This window comes from Rhynchophorus ferrugineus, unplaced genomic scaffold (genome assembly GCF_030347505.1).
Source record: "Rhynchophorus ferrugineus isolate W39M unplaced genomic scaffold, kcgeb_rfMv2 rfM6, whole genome shotgun sequence".
Classification (NCBI taxonomy): domain Eukaryota; kingdom Metazoa; phylum Arthropoda; class Insecta; order Coleoptera; family Curculionidae; genus Rhynchophorus; species Rhynchophorus ferrugineus.
In genome coordinates this window covers 5,170,019-5,192,453 of record NW_027472585.1, presented here as the reverse complement: position 1 = coordinate 5,192,453, position 22,435 = coordinate 5,170,019, and the positions used below count along the sequence as shown (strand labels likewise).

At 31.3% G+C, this 22,435-nt stretch overlaps 1 protein-coding gene across 5 annotated transcripts in view; it reads right to left on the bottom strand.

The window, feature by feature from the left end:
* Nucleotides 1–1,005: 1,005 nt before the first annotated feature.
* LOC143198891 (band 7 protein AGAP004871) overlaps nt 1,006–22,435 on the bottom strand; it is a 165,740-nt gene continuing 144,310 nt past the window's right edge. For 4 of the 5 annotated variants that reach the window (XM_076408503.1, XM_076408504.1, XM_076408506.1 and 1 more), the window contains 3 exons: nt 15,987–16,246; nt 15,745–15,925; nt 1,006–1,412 (listed from right to left, as the gene is read on the bottom strand). In XM_076408503.1, the coding sequence (XP_076264618.1) occupies nt 1,299–1,412; nt 15,745–15,925; nt 15,987–16,246 (555 nt within the window). In that variant the 3' untranslated portion in view covers nt 1,006–1,298. Of the gene's footprint in view, nt 1,413–1,636; nt 4,098–15,744; nt 15,926–15,986; nt 16,247–22,435 lie in introns of those variants that run through there. The other variant, XM_076408505.1, reaches the window with a different exon arrangement.

The window sequence follows — 22,435 nt, the reverse complement described above, 5'->3', positions numbered from 1 at the left end:
GTTAGACAAAAATATATGGGCCTTATTAACTTGGCTAGTCCTACGATGATTAAAATTAAGGTTGATGAACGATGGTCACCATCCAATTACCATAGTTTTCTACAATGCCTGCAAAATATCTTGCTGAAACTATAATTTTCACAGCTATAAATTAGAGAGTGTTAAATCTTGCCAATAAGTTTGTTGCTAGTAATAAACCTTACTGATTTTATGCATCTCCAGTATATTAAATAAACCCAGTACATTTGCCAAATTCTTTTCTGGTCCTTTTTTCACGAACAGAATCAAATTTGGTTAAAATATGACAATATTTTAAGTTCTCGATATAAAATTTGGGACGAATCTAACGATACAATTCCTCTAGTATTTCAAGAATCTGAAGCAACAATTTTTTAGCCTTACAGCCTCTTAGTTCCTTTTTTTTTTAAATTTAGAATCATAGCGGCATAAACAAATACAATACCCAAAATTCGTTTCTTGTTATCCCTTAAGGTTATTATATTTTACAAAAGACTAAGTAAATATAATTGATTTTAATAACAAATCAATTTGTTGAGAACAAATTGGTGTGACCGAATTAATGGTTTCTCTATTGATTTTCTTTTCATATACCTAATTTTTATTAGAAGATACTAACAAGAACTATAATAATATCATTTTTTTATTCCCAGCAAATCATTGTTGGCACTAAATTTTAAATTTTTCATTAAATTAAAGTTACAGTTTAAGTTACCGATTTTACAGTATTTTTCTTTTTCAGTAAACGGATAATTTTAAATTAACAAAGTAAAGACGCTTTGCAGATTCTATACCAAACTAGAATTTATAGGTTATAGTGAATATATTTTCTGAGCATCATATTAAACTCACTCAACAATGACTTAAGAATCTATGGGAAGACCACACATAATGTGGTTAATTTACATTCATAGGTTATCGATTTTTTTGACACCTAACCAAAACAAATAAATATTGTAGATATGGATGGAAAATAAAAAGCAAATCCAGACTAAAATTTTTTATTTATATAATATATTATTTTACAGTCAATCTAAACTACCTTACTCAACACATATTTTATGAGCAAAACTCTCAATAAAATTATTATTAATCATAGTACAACAAATTGAAAAAAGTCTTTTAGTGCCTAAATTTATTTGGTACTTTTAGAAAAAATACATCAAGAATATTTGAAAAATAATTTATAATTATATTTTTAGTCAAACTTACCAACAGATAAATTATTGAAGTATTAATATAAGTGCTTAGTACATTCACTGTTTCTTCCTATGGTTGCTCTACATTTGATTAGATTTTGCGGCTTCGCTGGCTCTCATAAAATAAGTCACCATATCAATAGGCAACGGAAAAACTATAGTCGAATTCTTCTCAGCAGAGATGGTATTGAGAGTCTATGGGAAAGTATATTTATGTTTGTGTTACGTTTTCAAATCCACTAAGTCAAATCCACACGTGGAACAAGCAGCACTAGTGTTGTGAATGCGTATTACGTAGAAACTTGTGAAACCAGTGTAACAATTACCTGTTTATTTTCCTTAAATTCATATGAGTTAGTGAAGCCTAGGGCAGTGATAATTGCAGTAAAACAGACAACGAAAGAAAGCGACACAAATAGTTTGCTTTTTAAAATGGTTTTAATGAGTTTTAAAATATGTGATCATTTCATACATAATGTGCTGATAATTTTAAATATAAAAGTACCCCCACTTGCATGGGCTCCTCACACTGATCGAAAATATTGAAAAAGCCGATACAAGTAAAGATATGAAATATGTATGATAAATTCGTTATAATCTTACAATTAAAACACATACATATAGATATGATTAAGTACTACACGATTTAAAAACTATACACATAAAAACAGTACCATATATTTTCTTAAGTTAACTTTTTATATATATAATCTCGATAAAATCTTAGAAAACATTTATAGACCATAGAGACGATTTTATTTCTCAAAAACACATCATACAACATCTCACTATAATAAGTAATTACTATATTTATTTGATATAATGACATTAAGAGAAATATCCAAGTAATATTGAACAGAAACAATTTAACATATAGAATATACATAATGCTCTAATTATAACTAACTAATTATTTGTGAAATGATTTTTAATATAACTTACGCCCTAAATAAAACCGTAAACATATAAATAAATTTTATATAACATAAAATTTTATTAAATCACGCAAAAAAGCTTATTCTTATCAACTAGTTCATGATTATCATGTTAATTCATATTACATCGATTTATTATAACCGTAGTTATTGTTATTGAATTACAAAACGATAATTAAGAAGATATTAGGAAAGTTAAATTAAGAGGCTTGTTAATTATACACCTCGCGTGGCTTAGTGTTTATATCCAAGCTTTTTGGTAAAAACGATAAATTCTTGGCCCCTCTTTATCGTAGTTATATTATCAATTGTACCCTTTATCTAAATAGGCCAAAACGTTGAACTAAACTGATGATTACAAGTCTCAAATCAATTCCAATTGCATCTGACTAGCATGTTGCTGATATGACAAGACGTTTAACAGTTTATTTTACAATTTGTTGATGAATTTTAATACGAAACTAAGTAAAACAAACATTTATCTATCTATCTCTATACGAGTATTCATATCAATATTTGATAATCTATAGATATATGACGGTGTGGATTATTCAAAGCTTGTAACCACGAGCTATACGTTACAAGCCTCGAACGCGATCCAACACCCCGTGGGGGCGTTCGAAAGGTCTTTATCTTAACTGTGTCCCTTTAAATAAGAAAAGACCTTAATCTAGAACCTATTCTTTAATGCGAATTAAATGCTCTTTATCTATATCCTTATTCCTAAAGATATCTAAGTCCTTAAAATGCTCCTTAAAGGGTGTGACTAGTTCAATAGGTACGGGGTACACGATTGTGGAAAATTTGCCGTGGCATATTTTCGACAGGGTCTAGAAAGAAAACGACCTTAGAGTTAGTATCTAGCTGATGTCCCGACACGGAAACACCCTGTATTCAAAGCGGTTTTTCATTTGCATGCTTTCATTTAACACCAAACAACGTAATCAGACCGTAAAGTAACCCAAGACCTGATTCTCGTCAATATAGGAAACGTATCCAATATAGGAAAACATATACCGTATAGGATTGAGACTCGTTAACCTACGTAAATCTACGAATATCTTGAACATTTTACATATATATATCGAACTCCTTAAAATCTACGCATTTCTAACACATTACATGATAATATACTTTTTTTTAAAATATTTAACATTAAATCTTTCGAACAACTCGAACACTAAAAACTAGTTTATTTGTTCGCTAAACTCTAGGGTAGTTCAAATGTATGGTCATAGGCTGCAAATCGCATAACATAGATTCTTCTAAGACCTACCGTTAACGTTAATATATATTTTCATCTAGAACACTAAACCTCTTCGGTACAACTTAAATTAACGTTCATTTTAAAGGTATGCTTTTATCAAAAATATCGTTTAAAATTTAAATTCTCTCTCTCTCATTTTGCTTTTAAATGGTAAGAAAGATGACTGTTTTTTAAAATCCTTATTCGATTCTTTTGTATTTGAGCAACAATTTTATTTTAAATGGTACATCAGCAATATGCCCGGTCTTGCAAATGGTTTTCTGTCATTCTTGTCGTCTTTTATACGAAGACAAGTGGTCTCCTCGGTCACTTGTGTTCGTACGAACTTCTTCACAATAATTTTCATTTCCTATGGTGATACTGAGTATTTTGAATAGACAAGCCTCTTAATTTATCATAAGATTTTCAATTCATTCACAAAAAATCTAAAATAACTAAAGAATTAACCATAAACTTTGCGTGATTTTTCTCATTACCTATACTATAAGTTACAATTAGAAACGATTAGCTAAAAAAAGTAAATATTTGATGCTTAACGTGAATAGTCCTACAAATCGTTGATAGACGATAACGCCCCTACTCTTTCTGCTCCATATGTTTCATGAAATACGATAGAATGTCGATTGGTAGGGGAAACACGATTGTAGAGTTCTTTTCCGTTGATATTGTGTTCAGTGTCTTTAAAAGAAAATGTAACTACTTTACGAACCAGAAATAAAATAAACGAAAAGTTTTAATCTGTGACCCGAAGATACTAATACGCGGACGACACGATAACGAGGCAATAACGATGTAAATTAAGCACAAACAAAAGATAGGAAATGCTCAACTCGGAACGGAAATGTAGGAGATTGTTTAGAGGATTACGTATGGTTGGCGAACAAAGAGCCGCCAGCTTTCAGATATCTAATGCTTCAAAGAATAGAGAATGAGACCGATGCTGGCGGAAAAGTAATTTTATATTTCAAACATATTAACGTCGTTTGTATTTAAAATGCATTTTGCGGAAGTCGAATCAAAGGCACTAGTTACTGTATGTGATATCCCACTATATAACGAGCAAATGGCGTCAACCAACTATGTATAATTACTAGTGTGATGGAAATCACATAATATTACTGATAACAGTTCCACAGGAATCTACAGTTTTAAACTATTATATTAGCGAGTTAATATACAGAAATCGGCCAAATATTTCTGAGCCTTAGTTTACGGGACTGCACAAAGATTTCTTTATTACTTTCAAACACAGTTTGTTAATAATATTTTAGGCAAATTCGATACAAATAGTTGTAAAAAAAGTTTTTAAAATATTTATTATAGCAATCTAGAAAATTAACCCTAGTTAACCTTTTTGCTAATTTATTCGAATTTGCTACGGTCTAAAATTACAAAGAACCATTTAACAGAGAACCAAACTTTGGACTTAAAATATATATCAACGTTTTCAATGTGCATTGAATTTTGTGCATTATTTATCTAGAAGTTGGAGAATCTCAACATTGATGTTGCAACATTGCAGCAGTCTCCGTTCACGTCTTGGATTATAGTCCTTGATAACGCTATCGAGAGTTTCTGCCTTCACATTCTTATGCACATTATAGTTACGAATGTACCATGGAGCATCAATAACACTTCGCATGTAATCTTTGTATAATATGTCTATAGATTTGGCTGGTACAACCCTTGAGTTGAACACTATAATACGACACTGGTTTAAATATTTGATGATAAAACAATATCTTATTACACAGTGACAGGGCTGGACATCTACCCAATAACCAGTACACTTTTGGACTTCAGATTGAGTCCTTCACGTTTTTTTAACATGAGCCTTCCACCTTAGTTTAACATCAAGGACCTTACCAAAATATTTATCTCTATTTCCATATGGGACTACTTGCGATTTATATATACTGGCTTTTCCTTGAATCTTTTGTTGGAATATCCATGGATTATAACTTAGCAATATTACTATATTTTTTGAAATGAACTTGACTGTATCTTTAACAACAATTTATAAGATTATAAGAGATAAATAAAACTTGTGAAAAAAATTATTTGTGAAATAAATTCATCAAATCGCTATTCATATCGGAAATGTTCAAATATCGTCGCTTTTTTCGGCGTTATATTTAGGCCGTGAAATAACCATTATCGTCGAATTTGGCAATAATACTTACGAGCCAGGAGAACATAAAATACCTTAAGTATCGACATAAACGTAGGATTGTGTTTCGGAGATTTGAAAGGAAATTATCTTGATTGTTTTAGAGGCTCTCTTACAGAATCCTAACGGTCTAATTTACGCAATTATTCAACCGAGAACTCCTGATAAACCAATCAACGAAATGTTGGCCATAATCTTGCTTATTACGGTGCTGACATAATTGTATGTGTTAGTTTACGACTTTACTCCGTTTAAATTAAAGTGCTTGGCGTTTAAAGAGATTCGTAATATAGATTGACCTACATATTACCTATCCAAACTAAACGTTCTAGGTTTCATTAATAAACGTAGGTAGAAATAATGTAGCACTTGCTTGGTGTAGTCAATATTCCAGGAAATACTTTGCTTGTTGCTTTTGTGAGAATATTCTGGCTAAAGTGTTTCAAAAACACATCAATGACAAAATAAATTTTTTTATTCAAGGATGAAAAATAGATATAATACCTGGCGAAGACAAAAATATCATAAACGATAATGGAGGGAAGTTACTTTTTAACAATAATGGTGGCCATAAAAAGGGAAAATATAGAATCTATATTATCTATGTATACCCAATAATTAATAATTTCGAAGAAGTTAAACTGGAAAAGCTGTATTTCTTAAAATAGAAATACAAATCATCACAGTGTGATGAAAATGAACTTTTATATAACCTGGGGCGTGAAATTTCAGTTGCTGAAGATAATTAGATAACTCTACTTAACAATTAATCTTGATAAGGTGGTAATTAGAGTGTTAAAATATATTTTACAAAAAGGGTTTTGAATCTCGACGTTTCTAACGTACAACTAAACAAAAACCAAGGAGAAGAAGCAGGGTTACAAGAACTACGTTATAGTAGAATTAGGCCTAAGTCCAGCCTATATAACCAGGTTATTGTGAAGGGAACCAGGAGTACAAATAGCGTAGCTGTAAGAGTAAGTAGGGAAGATCACCATCTGGTTGGACTGACGACTTAAGAAGATATTATATTCAACTAGCACAAGACAAGTCATAATAAAACGTCGTCAAAAAGCTCATAGTTCTCACTGGTTTAACAAGGTTTGGTAATGGTTCCTCCTTGACTAGTACTGTTTCAACTTTCGAATACATGGCTCTTTCCAACAAAATAATATTTCTCAAATGACATCTACGTTAAATAGATAGCATGTTTTCAATATCAGTTTTGCGAATCATTTTTGATCAATGAAACATTCAAAGGTTGCAAAAGTATTCATCAAATATATCAATATATCAAATATTCATCAATAATTATATTTATTTAATTTACACAATAACAACAAAGACCTGTTAAGCTTTAAAATATACCCTAGTGTGCTCAGTAAGTTCCAGAAAATATTATAGATATTCTGTAAAAATCCAAAGCACTTTTTCTCAATAATCCTCAAATTTGTTGATAAAATATATTACCTCTTGGTGATGTAGAAGTTAAAATAACGCTTTAGGTGTTGGGAAGGGTCATAAGTCCGAGAGAGCTAAATCTGCTGAATACGCTATATTTTAAAGCAATTCGTAATTTAATTTTCTTCTCCAATGTTTGCATCTAATAGTATTCAAAATGTATTAAATACAATCTGGCTTTATTTCTCTACAAGTTTAGAAGTAATACATGAACTATTCTGAACTATTCGGCCTTACATAAGTAAGTAAAGCAAGTTTGTCGTCGTATTTCTACCAGATTTCGTCGAACATATTCTTTATCTTTTTATTATAAGTAAATATATAAAATATTTAAGTTTCTACAACTATCTATTTTCTCAACAATCTTGAGCACATTTAGCATCTATTGTCAACCCCTTTATCGTGATTTTCACATACATTTAATGGGATATAATTGATTTTAATTATATATTATTTGAATTCAGATGATATTGAATATTACCAGTAATAATTGAAAATAAAATCTTGTAAATAATTAATAAATATGACGAATATTATTACCACTCTTTCACCATATATATCTGAAGAATGTGTTAATTAAATCATCGAAATGTATTAAGAAGCTACTTATAACATAATGTCAAGCAAAATAAGGTAAATGTTACGATGGTTTACCTCATACGGTATATCTTAATGCCCTTAAAGTATTTTAATAAACCTAGACATAAAAGCAAACAAATTCATTGGTTTTGGCCGTGTTAGGTATTGTACGTCATCATCAGGTCACAGATTACTTTTTATCAACAAAAGAGGAAGTAAATAAAATTATTTACGTTCGAAATAAGTTTTAAAATAACATATATACAAACATAAGGTGCTACAAAAATTATATATGAATGTATAGCTGGCTGTAAAATTTCCAGTATTTTTGTAACACCCTCATAACTATATCAGCTAAAACTTAAACTAGATTATAACTAATAATATTTACTCATACAAAATCTACAAGCTACCATACTAACTCGATAAATACAAGAAGGCACTGAAGAAAATGCTTTATCATCGTTTATAAACAACATCCATCCCCAGTTGCCATAAATCAACACGCCTTCTAGACACACGCACCCCCTAAATTACCCGACATTTTGGTATTTAATTTGAATATTACAGTTTATCCAGTTGATAGCTCGAGGTAATACAAACTGAAATTCCACATCCAGGACGTCACATTTCGTATTCATTCTCCGGAACGCGAGCAGTTTGTCAAACGCAATTTGCAGTAAAATAATAAGGTTTAATCTTACACCAGGTTTTCTGCTGAGTAATAAACCGAAGTCGTACAATATGAAGTCGTGTTTTACGGGGTTAATTCCGTATGCTCTAATTAGAGGCGTAATATAATTTTTCATTCGGGCATAATAAAATTTGGCTTCAGGAATTATTCGGATAGCCAGAAATTATGTTTCTATTATTTGTTGTTTGGAAAAGTATTATGTCAGGATCTGCCAAAATGTTAATGGCGTTTTTTCTATCAGATAGCGTGAGTTGATGAAATGGTAACATTGTACTACCTTGGATATATCGGTAATAAGTTAATTTCCGATACTGTGAGTTCATACATATGTCATTTTATTCTACTACCAGTAATCTCAAAGGTAAGTAAGTTATTTTTGAATGTGTCCACTTTTGTGACAAGACAAAGAAAGTTCTGGTAAGGCACAAACGTTGAGAGATGAGAAAGTACATGAATTATCACATCAAGACTCTATATTAACTCAAAAACAAACGACAAGGGTAACCTCAAAGCTATATAAGTTAAAATTTTTTGAATATCTCCACTGTTGTGTCTGAAAACTGGCCTTGCTTTTTTGTTTTATCGAAAGCAAAAACCCAATGAAGCCATGGTTTACTAGCAGAGACCAAAGTGGCAGCGAGAGTTCAGTGTTCAAGACAAAGAATATTCTGGTAGGGCACAAACGTTGAGAGATGAGAAAGTACATGAATATCATATCAAAACTCTATATTAACTCAAAAACAAACGACAAGGGTATCCTCAAAGCTATATAAGTTAAAATTTTTTGAATATCTCCACTGTTGTGTCTGAAAACTGGCCTTGCTTTTTTGTTTTATCGAAAGCAAAAACCCAATGAAGCCATGGTTTACTAGCGGAGACCAAAGTGGCAGCGAGAGTTCAGTGTTCAAGACAAAGAATATTCTGGTAGGGCACAAACGTTGAGAGATGAGAAAATACAGGAATTATCAGAACAAGACTCTATATTAACTCAAAAACAAACGACAAGGGTAACCTCAAATCTATATAAGTAAAATTTTTTTCAATATGTCCACTGTTGTGTCTGAAAACCGGCCTTGCTTTTTTGTTTTACCGAAAGCAAAAACCCAATGAAGCCATGGTTTACTAGCAGAGACCAAAGTGGCAGCGAGAGTTCAGTGTTCAAGACAAAGAATATTCTGGTAGGGCACAAACGTTTAGAGATAAGAAAATGCAGGAATTATCAGATCAAGACTTTATATTAACTCAAAAACAAACGACAATTACAAGCCATGGGAAAAATACAAAAGATAGGTGCCAGTGATATGAATTAGAAAATTCGATAATCGTCAATAAAATGATGGTTCAAAGGCATAGACAGAAGCCATTTTTAAATCGAATAGTAACGGGTATTGAAAAATGCCAAATAAGTACAGCTAAATCGCCTTGGTCGCAATACCATAATAATACCAATAATAATATTATGAACTGTTGAAATTTGGACAAACAGTTAATACAGACAGCCAGACATACAGAAATCACTTAGATAGCCAGTTATACCCCTTTTTCGCCATACTCTCCAGACCTGGCTTCATCCGATTATCAACTTTTCACATCGATGGAGCCCGTACTTACAGAGAAGCAGCTACAACCTATTGTTACTATACATATCCACTGTCCATTTTAAAATAATATCTATTATTCCTTTAAATTTTTCTTGGTTTCTTACGTTTTCCTTAGAGTGAAACCAGAAAGGTACTACCGCAATACGTACAGAGGCTGGAAAGTTGTTTCCAGGTAAAAATTAAGAAAGACTATGAATAATTGAGCCGTAATTTTCAACAAAGTTCATTAAGATTAACAGGATTATTGAAGGAAATGCTAGATGAGCTTCTGTATATAACAGTGCACAATGAATATTCTGATCATCCAATCGCCGAAAAAGACATTATCCAAAAAAAGTTTTGAATCAATTACCCAAAATTAGCCACAGAGAGAAGCTCGACATATGAGACTTACATGAATTGTGTTCGAAAAAGGTATACAATAAACTTATGCGCTAGTAGGATGTAAACCATTTATGAAAAGTATGATAACTTGTCAATCTCCAATCAAACTAGTTAATCACAACCTGTTGCAAAGTTGCGATTCTTAACGATAATGGAGACTATTGGTGATAACAAGTAAATGACGAAGCTTTAACATGAATATAGAAACAAACAATTTTGTAAATTTCACAAAAACGTGTACAGCTTTCAAACGAAAGGAAAAAACAAACTTAAAAGAAACGATACTATTTTTTAGAGAAGTTTATTTTAGCATTTATAACCGATGTTGACAGAATAGGAAATATCAAGAAAACTCTCTCAATATTACAGATATATTAATTCATAAGACAAGAAAGTAATCAGCATAGAAGAAAGCAATATTTGTTCCTATACTGAGAAAGGAAAATAAAACAGGAGAGAACATCAAACACGATATAGATCCAATTTTTGGTTAAAATACGATAATCAGTCCACAGAAGAGACGCAGATTACAATATTGGGCATATCTGTCGAACCAAAAATTAAAAAATTCTTCATACTGATCTCCGGATTTCAATCTATTACGTGGAGGACGCAATTCTGATCTAACTAGATAGAAAGACATTGTTCAAAGTCAGAACATAGCCGATCGTTACATATGACGAGATTTAGTGAAGATTATAAGTAATCCTACGTCACAAACATCAGTGTCTCACAAAGAGCCCGCTATGGGTTTATGATGATGATGAGGACAAGCAATTTTCTTGAGATTTCTTCATTTTAAAAGATTCTGGTCATTTCTATATTCTTAATAAACCATATTCAGATTATGATTATGAAAAAATTTGTACCCATTAATGAATAAGTGTGGACAAAGCAGCGGAATTACAACAGATTTAAGAAGTATTAATTGTATGAAAGATATAAAAAACTACAACGCGAGTTTATCGAAATCCCGAAATATAAAAGACAAGCCCCGTGTTAACTAGATAAATAAACAGAGCCCGAGGGATATTGCAATTTTTCGACGATTCCGATTCGCGTAATCTGTTGTTTTAAATCCCAATCCATCTGCTCCCATCCAGTCGGTAATTCGGCCGAAATTCGATTAAAGCATCAGCCGGACCCCGCACGTAAAACCGACGTATTTTTTAAACAAGCTCACGGAAGAGGCTTTTCCAGCATTCGTCCCACGCTTGATAGCAATAAAACTGGTGTAAGCTTTTTAAATGACCGTAAAGCTTTTTTAATCGCTATTTTATAACGCATCAATCGTAGAGGCGAGGGTGCGACTGCAATTTATTTTTCGATACAGACGATTCTATCGGCGAAAAAAACCGATTTCGCTCTATCGACTGAGTAATGATGGTGTTTTGTTCGTAGCGGGAAGTAAATTCCGACGAGATAAATGATTGCAAATATATACAAAGCCAGCGATTTTGCCTAGCCGGGACAGCTGCATCAGTTAAAGTCATTAGTGAGTTGAATATTGTGCTTTAAATACATACTTCTCGTGTAAGTTGAGACATTGACTTGATTACAAAATGACATGACCATTATAGGTAAATAAAAACAATAAGTAATACCAAATAAGATATATCAATGCCAATTTATTAAATTTCCCAATAATCCAAGTCCAATTTACTAAATTAGGGAGACAAATTTGCTAATTTCCCTCATTGTTATTTTAGGGAATGAAACTAGATTGAAACTTAAAAGACTGAACTCTTTAAATAATAATGTGCAATGTTATGAATTATAAGTAGGCGTGGGAACTGAAATCAACTGTAAACGATTATCAACTCTTTAGTAATTAACTACTTTTTACTATCGACTTTTACTATCGACCTTGAAAATAATGTGCTGATTATACTTACATATATAGATTTATATGTCATATATATATATATATATATATATATATATATATATATATATATATAGTTTTATGTTTCATTTATGCTATGATTGTAAATAACAATATATTGTGCATTAATATAGCAGCATTTTGCAACTTTATTTTTCAGGATTATTTATTAATATGATATTTTAATAAAAACAATATTTTGAGTGCCAAAGAGTAAAATAATTTTGACTGTACCTATGGTATCTTGGCAACTACTAGGTTTTTTTTTGAGTGACTTTTTCAATTTTCCAGATCTCTAGACCAAATTTTTCAATTTCAAATTCTTGAATGTCAAAAAACTTCTTTCATTGTAGATTAACAAAAAATAATCTTAAGATATTCCTAATTAAGGACAAATAAAATTACTATTACATTTAAATACCATGCCATGGTTAAAGAGTTGTTAAAGACTGAGAAAATACGATACAAATATTTAGTGGTCATTACTCCGTTCCTATTATCTTAAATATATAAAATATAAAAATAATTTAATAAAAATATAAAAATAATTATTGAAAATGTAACTGTTTTTTGAACATAATAGAGAGAACATAACATCAAGTATCCCTTTTCTTTTCTTTCCCAAAGAAAGTACGAGAAGTTATACCTATATCTTCTTCTCACTTATGGCACGGTTGAAACATATAGGAGTCCAATAGAAATAAACCCGTTACATTTATTATAGTTCCCCAATATTAAAATAGGATTAAACATATTTGGGATGATGATTACATCCCCTTTTTCACACTAACACTTGCAAATTTAAAACTTCTTACATTGAACCAATCTATACACTACAGAGAAGCAAATAGTTTTTTAACTATTGGCTAGTTTAACCGTTTTGCGACTGTCGACTGACTGTGGATTATTTTAAGACGAGAGTTATAACGCTAATTATAACGTTACACTTTTTTTCGTATTTGTCTTGCAAACATTTTACTTAGTGGGTTAAACTTACTTTTAAACATGTTTTTAAAACATTCCCCTGTTGTCGTTAGAAACTATACAATTTGTTTTAAATTTTTTAAGGATACTAATTTTTCGCAAGAGCAATGCGTTCGAAAATGGCAATATCAACAGCAAGTACATCATAGTTTTTATGTTTTAGAAGTTTTCTCCCGCAGCGTTTTTAAAACAAATCACTTTACCCCAGTAACATTCACCATCATGAATGTTATCTGCATGAAACTGAAGCCAATGTAGATGAAGGTCAAGCATAGCTTGATATTAGATGTTGCGTATATAGATGTTGAGCTTCTGGTGGATTTACAGCGAATACAAAAAAAATAAAGGACCACTGAAATCGCTTATGTCAAAATCAATGAAATCTGCATTAGCAGCACGAGGTACACTTTCATCTGTTTTCACATTTTCAAGACTTTCTTTCCTAGAAAATGTGTTGAGATGCTGATGTCAGCACTTAACATATTAGGATAGGACTTGATTTCAATTTGTAAACATGATTGAAACATAATACTGAAATTCATTAGCTCTGGAAGTTTATAAGACATGAATTCTGTATATACTCTAGTGAATTGGTTATATATTGTAACATAGTATTCCTTTGGTATTGTTGGAAGGATCAGAAATAGAATGTACTGCTCTAGCATAGGGTCTAAACACGCTTTTAGAGCGAGTATCCACTTGAAAGAACGCTTGAAACTCTTTAAATGTCATTTTTCAGTCTTCCCTTCAGTGGGTATTTGAAGTTCTTGTAGAAGTATTCCGACCCGGACTATCTATGTTATATTTGCGCTGAGATCTTAAAATCCCCGCATTTTCTCCATATTTTGTCAATTTCTAATCAACATGATTTTCCTCGCAAAATGAGAAATACGCCACAAGTTGGCAACGCTGGCCTTAACTACAGGTGAATTTTCCGAAAGTTAAGCAGAGCGTTCTTTTTTAAATAACTGCACTCGATAATTACAATAAAACTTTGAATGTCTTAATTTAATTAAATAACTTAAAAAACAAAGGTATTTATTTGCGAAACTTATGAGTGTGCACTTTTTTCTCCCTAAGTTCTTTAGGTAACTTAGAACATCGAATAGGCTAAACGAGACTTAGAACTCAACAATAAAGGGACTGTTAGGAAAAAAAATGAGGCAGAGTAAAGAACTCCTGGGGTATTTGACTGTAAATTGCTGGCAGTTATTTTAAGCAGCTTTAGAAACTTTACACTTTTCCACAAAAATGATTAAGCTTTTCACGGATCTCACCCTGCTTTTAGCATAGTATTTATGTAAATAATATTTAATAATAGAAGCGGCAGTTAGTCAGTAGATGTTCACTGATGCTTCCTAAAACATTTTTCACAATATAATTCGCATTGGGAATAATCTAGCTTAATAATACGCGAAAAAAGGTCAAAATGGACGACCTACAATCACAAAGTAGAGCCGTTAAATACTTAAGAGTAGCCATGTTGGAAAAGAAGATGAACATGAACATGTATCCTTTATTTTAGCAATTCCTGTGCATTTCTCCAAAACAGTATGATAATCTAACATTTTTAAACATAAAGTATTGCGCCCAAGACAAAACTATTTTATGAAAAATATAATGAAGAATGTTCGAAATCAATATAGATGATGATGCTGATGATCAGAGATTAGGATTGCACTGGTTATACTATATACATAAAAGACAAGAATAACGAATTTCCTACACGCTATTTTGATGGATTCATCCTGTCAACTAAGATTAAGAATACAATATATGCATAAAAATAGGGTACTGCTCCAAAAACACAACTTTCAACAATTATAATTTCTATCTATCTATCTATCTATAAATATGATTGATCAATAAAAAATTGTGCAACTTTATGTTTTCAAATAAATATTTTCCTCATTACCAAAGTGTACCAGACCCGTTTAGAGCATCAATTTCTTCGCTCTCTACATAACTATTCAATATAACTTTGAGAATTTATAGATATGTTAGATGCATGGATGGTATGTATATGCATGCTCTTACAAAAATAACTCGTTATTTAGATAATTTCAACCCACCTCACAGTCTATTTTTGAAATAACTAATGATGAATGATTTCTCTGTACTAATATTATCTATGAACGATAGTGGTTAAAAAAAACTAACGTAAATGGCATTAACTTGATAGCATATGGATAATTCTGATAATTTCTGATTCTTTACTAGTAGAACTCTTTAAATTAGATGGATATATTACATAGTTAAGTAACATTTCATTGCAGAATAAATACATTTAAAATAACATTTTTATATTGCCAACCCTCATGACATAAAGCATGAAAATTAATTTTTGTCTATTGATATATATATATATATATATATATATATATATATATATATATATATATATATATATTCCAGACGAAATCTGACAAAGCATAATATTCAACCATCTTATTCAACATCAAACATGCAAATGATCAAAATCCATAAAAAACACTGAAAATAAATAGTTTTAAAACATCGAAAACATAAAACATTACCGCATTCTTTAATAGACTGAATAAAAGTACCTGCAAATAACGTAGCTGTAGCGCAGCTGGAGAATCGCCAATAACTTCGGAGGCTTCACGGAGGGCTCGTGATGCCTTCTGTTCGCCTTCGGCCGCGATAACTTTGGCTCTGGCCTCTCTGGCGGCTTCCGCTTCGGCAGCCATCGCTCGTTGAAGCTGAACAGGCAAACGAACGTCTTTTCTATAAAATAGATACGTTTCTTAGTAGATGTTTGTTGTTTCACGAACGAAAGGGTTATTACATTTCCACTCTCTCGACGTTAATGCCCCAAGAATCGGTAGCTTCATCCAGTAATGCTTTCATGTGTTGGGAGATGCTCTCGCGTTCGCTGAGGATTTCGTGGAGAGGACGTTGACCCATTATGTTACGCAGCGTTGTCTGAGCCAACAATCTGGTGGAGTGATGAGCATTTTCCACGTTTGCGATGGAGACCGTTGCATTAGAGACCCTATAGTACACCACAGCATCTACAGATACAGTGACGCTGTCCTTTGTGAGCACCTAGAGAGAAAATAAAAATTAAAGAGGGCGTTACTAGTTTTTAACTATAATGAATTAAGCATATAAATTAGTTTTAAAAGATTTTTTTATTTTAAGTTTTATTGTTAAAAATCGATAGAATTTATTTTGTCAAAGTATTGTAACAACACTCTTTGTAGAACTTTAATTACCCAAGGAATATTTCACAATATTACGTTACTTTAGCTCATAAGCCAACCAATTAAACTCATGGTTTATCATTCCCAAATCCTTTGGGAATTTATATACTCTCAAGAGTTTAACTCCTAATGATTTAAGGAAGCCTATAATAAATTGACTAGTACTTGATGAAATAAATCCTCCATTCTTCAGGACCAAATAACAAGAAAAAACTACAGAACTTACCGTACTATGAATTTAGGCGCGCACTTTACAAATTAGTTAAGAAAAAGTTTGACATGCATAAATTATTATTTCTCTTTAACTTTTTAGTCCTACCAAGAAAGGGAATTATAAAACTCACCAACTTGATCAATACAGTATTTAGATTAAAACATGTCCCAGACATTCGGAAGATGCCGGAAATTATAATGATCCCAAAACCTGGGAAGTCACCAAACGAAATAAAATCCTATAGACCTATATCACTGCTGCCAGTAATATCTAAGGTTTTTGAAAAACTCCTGTTGAAAAGAATAAAACCGATAATAGAGAGAAAAAACTTAATACCAACACACCAATTTGGGTTTATTAACAAGCATTCAACAATTGACTAGGTCCACAGAATAACAGATGTTATTAAAAAAGCCTACGAAAGTAAAAAGGAATGCTCAGCTATATTCTTAGATGTAACACAAGCCTTCGATAAGATTTGGCATAAAGGCCTTGTACATAAACTATAGAAAATACTAAAAAAACAACACACCAAACTATTAAAATCACACATTACAACCAGAATGTTTAGAGTCAGACAAGAAGAAGTTTACTCTAAAATAAAAGAAGCTAAAGCAGGTGTACCACAAGGAAAATGTACTGGCTAAGTGGAAGAAAATCACAATTATCAGTACATAATAAATTGCTATTATATAAGCAAATATTGAAACCTGTATGGACATACGGGGTTCAATTATGGGGATGTTCTGCAAAGAGTAACATAAATAAAATACAAATTTGTCAGAACAAAGTCCTGAGAGGTATTGTAGGTGCACCCAAATACTATAGGTCTGATTACCGACATCGAGACCTTCAGATACCCACAGTCAGTCAAGAAATCAAACGAAATGCAAGGGGGCATGAGAAAAGACACCATTCTCATACGAATATTGAAATATTGCAACTTTTGGATACCACCAGAACAGGACACAGGCTCAAAATAATCAAACCATCTAATCTTGTGTAGTGTTGTGTAGTGAGGTGCATATTTAAAAAAAATCAGCAGTGGTATGTATAAACATTACTTCACCAGAGACTGACTTAGGGCCGATGGGTCCTTCTGGTTGTATACCTAGATATAAGTTAGTATAAAGGCAAATTGTTGGTTAGACGGGAACGACTAGTAACAATGTATTAATTAAATAATAAAAAAAAAATTATTCGAGGTAATTGATGTACTAGGACGATCCTAGTACTATTATTAGGCTATTACTGAGATAGCTACGAGTTTGAACTGTATTATAAAATTCAACAAGAAATATGTTCCTACATTTTCTTCCCATATACATCTCCATGACGCCAAGGTAAATGAGATTCTTGCACCTGACATGACCAAAATACATATAAATATATGCTCTTTAAACGAACGAAATATACTGAAATAAAAATCCATATAACGTTTGAAGTGCTTCGAGAATATACGCCGGAGCATTATCCCTATTTTCCTTCTTTTGATACAGGAACCTCAAAGGTCGATTAATTGAATCTCCCTCCAAGCGTACAACATATAAACATTAAATATGATTTTTAATTACGAAAGCTTTTAGCAGGCAAATAATTGAATAAAACTGAAATATTTTTATGGCCCAACCGCTGAGATATTGAATTAAACTCGCAACGAAATCTTAGATAATTCAGTTTATTAAAATTTAACGGCTATCATTCACTTAGTTGTTTTACACGAGTTAGTTTGTTTCAACATAGGAGGCCATGAGAATTCAACTCAAAATTATATATTAAAATAATAATAAATGGAAAATGAAGTCAATTGTGGACACAAGCTAATGTTAATGCATGGTACATAGTGTGTAGACAGTGTTATAGGGTGTGCAAATTTTTTTGAAACCCGTTATAATTTTAAATCTATATTCATAAAATTTAGAACCGAATTTCAAATATTCTTTCTCCATTTTCTTATTTTCAATATTCTTTCTTTTATCTAGGACTTGTATTCATCGTTTGATTGTAAAATGAGTCTGACACAAGTGGTGACTGAATGGAATAATGTCTGATAAATACGACGGATCTTTATATAAACATTACAAAGCCAATTTTAAGATTAGGCCAGTGTTTAGGCCAGTAGGGCCGCTATTAAAAAACAAACTACTTGAGAGAACAAGTTTAAATTTATTTAAAACAAATTTGTGCTTATAGGGACTAAACTTCTGTAACAGGCAACTTTTTATCTTAGCATACTAGACAAGTATATTAGTTTTGCCCTCAATACAATATTTCTTCAAAATAAAGAAGTAGAATAGAATTTGTCTAGAAGTGACGCTTGCAATATACACTTACAATATAACCTTTTCAATCATGGAATTTTACTGAAGAGAATTATCTCTTAAGTTATTTTTCACCCTTTATTACTCAGTTCTTCAGGCACTTCATATTATTAAAAATTAAACAACTCTTTACAATTCTCACGTATTGTCACATCTATTGTATCAGTTGTAACCTATAATTATAATCGGTCCAACGAAAGAAACAATGCACGTAATAGATGACGTCGAATATAATGTCAATTGCAGTTTGTAATAATATAAAATTCATCTTAAACTCGGAGCGGATTCTTCGATTACAATTTATCCTAGTTAAAAACAGATATAACGCATCGGAATATGTAACGTTATCAGTATATAAAATTTGAATTGATTTGGTGCTGGTGGGCGATGTTGCCAAGTGCTAGCAAAATTCTTCAAAACATTAGTGATAATAATTAGGGCTTATGAGTCGAGAAACGTATATTGACCGTTTTATCAGACGCACTATCTTTCAATAATATGAAAATTTTCTAAAAAATAAGTTCGGAAAATATCTAATTTTTCATCAAATACACTCAGTACCTAATATAAAGCTGAAAAAAGCTTTATTTGCGAATAAAACATTAAAAGGTTGTTGCGTTAAAAACTTTCAAGAGTCCTCCGTAAATTCCCGTTTTTCTGACTCGCTTTTAAAGGTAACCAGTTGGTTAATGGAAACCCATTTGTCGTGCGAGGCTTGGTGTTGTTTCTAGTACATAGACAGCGATTCAATTAAACGCGGAAAAAGATTTTAACGGATTAATTAGATGGGTAAAATGTAATTTCGACTTGCAGAAGTGGTCGCCCATTGAAACTGACATTTATTGAGTACCTGGATGCTGCGTATAATCAATTAATGTTGGAAAGAGGTTTGTTGGATATTATGGATATGTTTGCCTATTCAAGCGATAATTCAATCTGACCATAGCGTATATAAATTTACTATTATATATTCGAAAAGCACATACGATATAAATTTATTAGTAATAAATCAATATATCCGTAATAAGTTCAGTGATTTGTGAATGTATCAAGGTTGACAGATAATATTATTTTGGTAACGGCTATTAAATTTTTTTTATCATTTTATGTTTATTTTTCATAAATCATAAAGATATCCATGACAAATTATACAACTTGCAAGCTCATTGAAACTATACAATAATTACCAAAATCAAAAAAGAACAGAGCAAATAAATTGTATTTTATTTACGACATTGTTTTGTCTCATTATCGACACAACAATCTATATAATTCGTAAACAAATTGAAATATTCTTATTCGTAGTGCTCTCAGATACGCCACAAGGCACCAAACATGTTTGAAATTTACTTGTTTGTAGGACATATCAAAAACATGTTTTAAGCCTAAATATTCTTCCTCCATATAAACTTTCACCATTCCAAATTCCAAGACTTTCGGTGGTGCCGTTTTCTTTAAAAAAAGGGAAAACCTTTTCGCTAAAACAACTAATATATAGAAGAACATAAATAAACTGGTCCTTGTACATTAACTAAATGTAATTGTTTTATCTCATTATCAACTCAACAATCTATATAATTCGTAAATAAATTGAAATATTTTTATTCGTAGTGCTCTTAGATACGTCACAAGGCACCAAGCATTTTTGAAATTTACTTATTTGTAGGAGATATAAGAAAAATATTTTAGACCTAAATATTCTTCGTCCGTATAAACTTTCACCATTCCAAATTACAAGAATTTCGGTGGTGCCGTTTTCTTTAAAAAAAGAGAAAACTTTTCGCTAAAACGACTAATATATAGAAGAAGATAAATAAACTCGTCCTTGTATATTAATGCAAAGAAGAGAGAAAATAAACTGTATTTTCTTTACTACATTGTTTTGTCTCATTATCAACTCAACAATATATATAATTCGTAAATAAATTGAAACATTCTTACTCGTAGTGCTCTCAGATAGGCCACAAGGCACCAAACATTTTTGAAATTTACTTATTTGTAGAATATATCAGAAAAATATTTTAGGCCTAAATATTCTTCCTCCGTATAAACTTTCACCATTCCAAATTCCAAGACTTTCGGTGGTGCCGTTTTCTTTAAAAAAGGAGAAAATTTTTCGCTAAAACGACTAATATATAGAAGAAGATAAATAAACTCGTCCTTGTATATTAATGCAAAGAACAGAGAAAATAAACTGTATTTTCTTTACAAAATTGTTTTGTCTCATTATCAACTCAACAATATATATAATTCGTAAATAAATTGAAACATTCTTACTCGTAGTGCTCTCAGATAGGCCACAAGGCACCAAACATTTTTGAAATTTACTTATTTGTAGAATATATCAGAAAAATATTTTAGGCCTAAATATTCTTCCTCCATATAAACTTTCACCATTCCAAATTACAAGAATTTCGGTGGTGCCGTTTTCTTTAAAAAAAGAGAAAACTTTTCGCTAAAACGACTAATATATAGAAGAAGATAAATAAACTCGTACTTGTACATTAATGCTAAACTGTATTTTCTTTACTACATTGTTTTGTCTCATTATCAACTCAACAATCTATATAATTCGTAAATAAATTGAAACATTCTTACTCGTAGTGCTCTCAGATAGGCCACAAGGCACCAAACATTTTTGAAATTTACTTATTTGTAGGACATATCAGAAAAATATTTTAGGCCTAAATATTCTTCCTCCGTATAAACTTTCACCATTCCAAATTCCAAGACTTTCGGTGGTGCCGTTTTCTTTAAAAAAGGAGAAAATTTTTCGCTAAAACGACTAATATATAGAAGAAGATAAATAAACTCGTCCTTGTATATTAATGCTAAACTGTATTTTCTTTACTACATTGTTTTGTCTCATTATCAACTCAACAATATATATAATTCGTAAATAAATTGAAACATTCTTACTCGTAGTGCTATCAGATACGTCACAAGGCACCAAACATTTTTGAAAATTACTTATTTGTAGGACATATCAAAAACATGTTTTAGGCCTAAATATTCTTCCTCCGTATAAACTTTCACCATTCCAAATTCCAAGACTTTCGGTGGTGCCGTTTTCTTTAAAAAAAGAGAAAACCTTTTCGCTAAAACGACTAATATATAGAAGAAGATAAATAAACTCGTACTTGTACATTAATGCAAGAACAGAGAAAATAAACTGTATTTTCTTTACTACATTGTTTTGTCTCATTATCAACTCAACAATCTATACAATTCGTAAATAAATTGAAACATTCTTACTCGTAGTGCTCTCAGATAGGCCACAAGGCACCAAACATTTTTGAAATTTACTTATTTGTAGGACATATCAGAAAAATATTTTAGGCCTAAATATTCTTCCTCCGTATAAACTTTCACCATTCCAAATTCCAAGACTTTCGGTGGTGCCGTTTTCTTTAAAAAAGGAGAAAATTTTTCGCTAAAACGACTAATATATAGAAGAAGATAAATAAACTCGTCCTTGTACATTAATGCAAAGAAC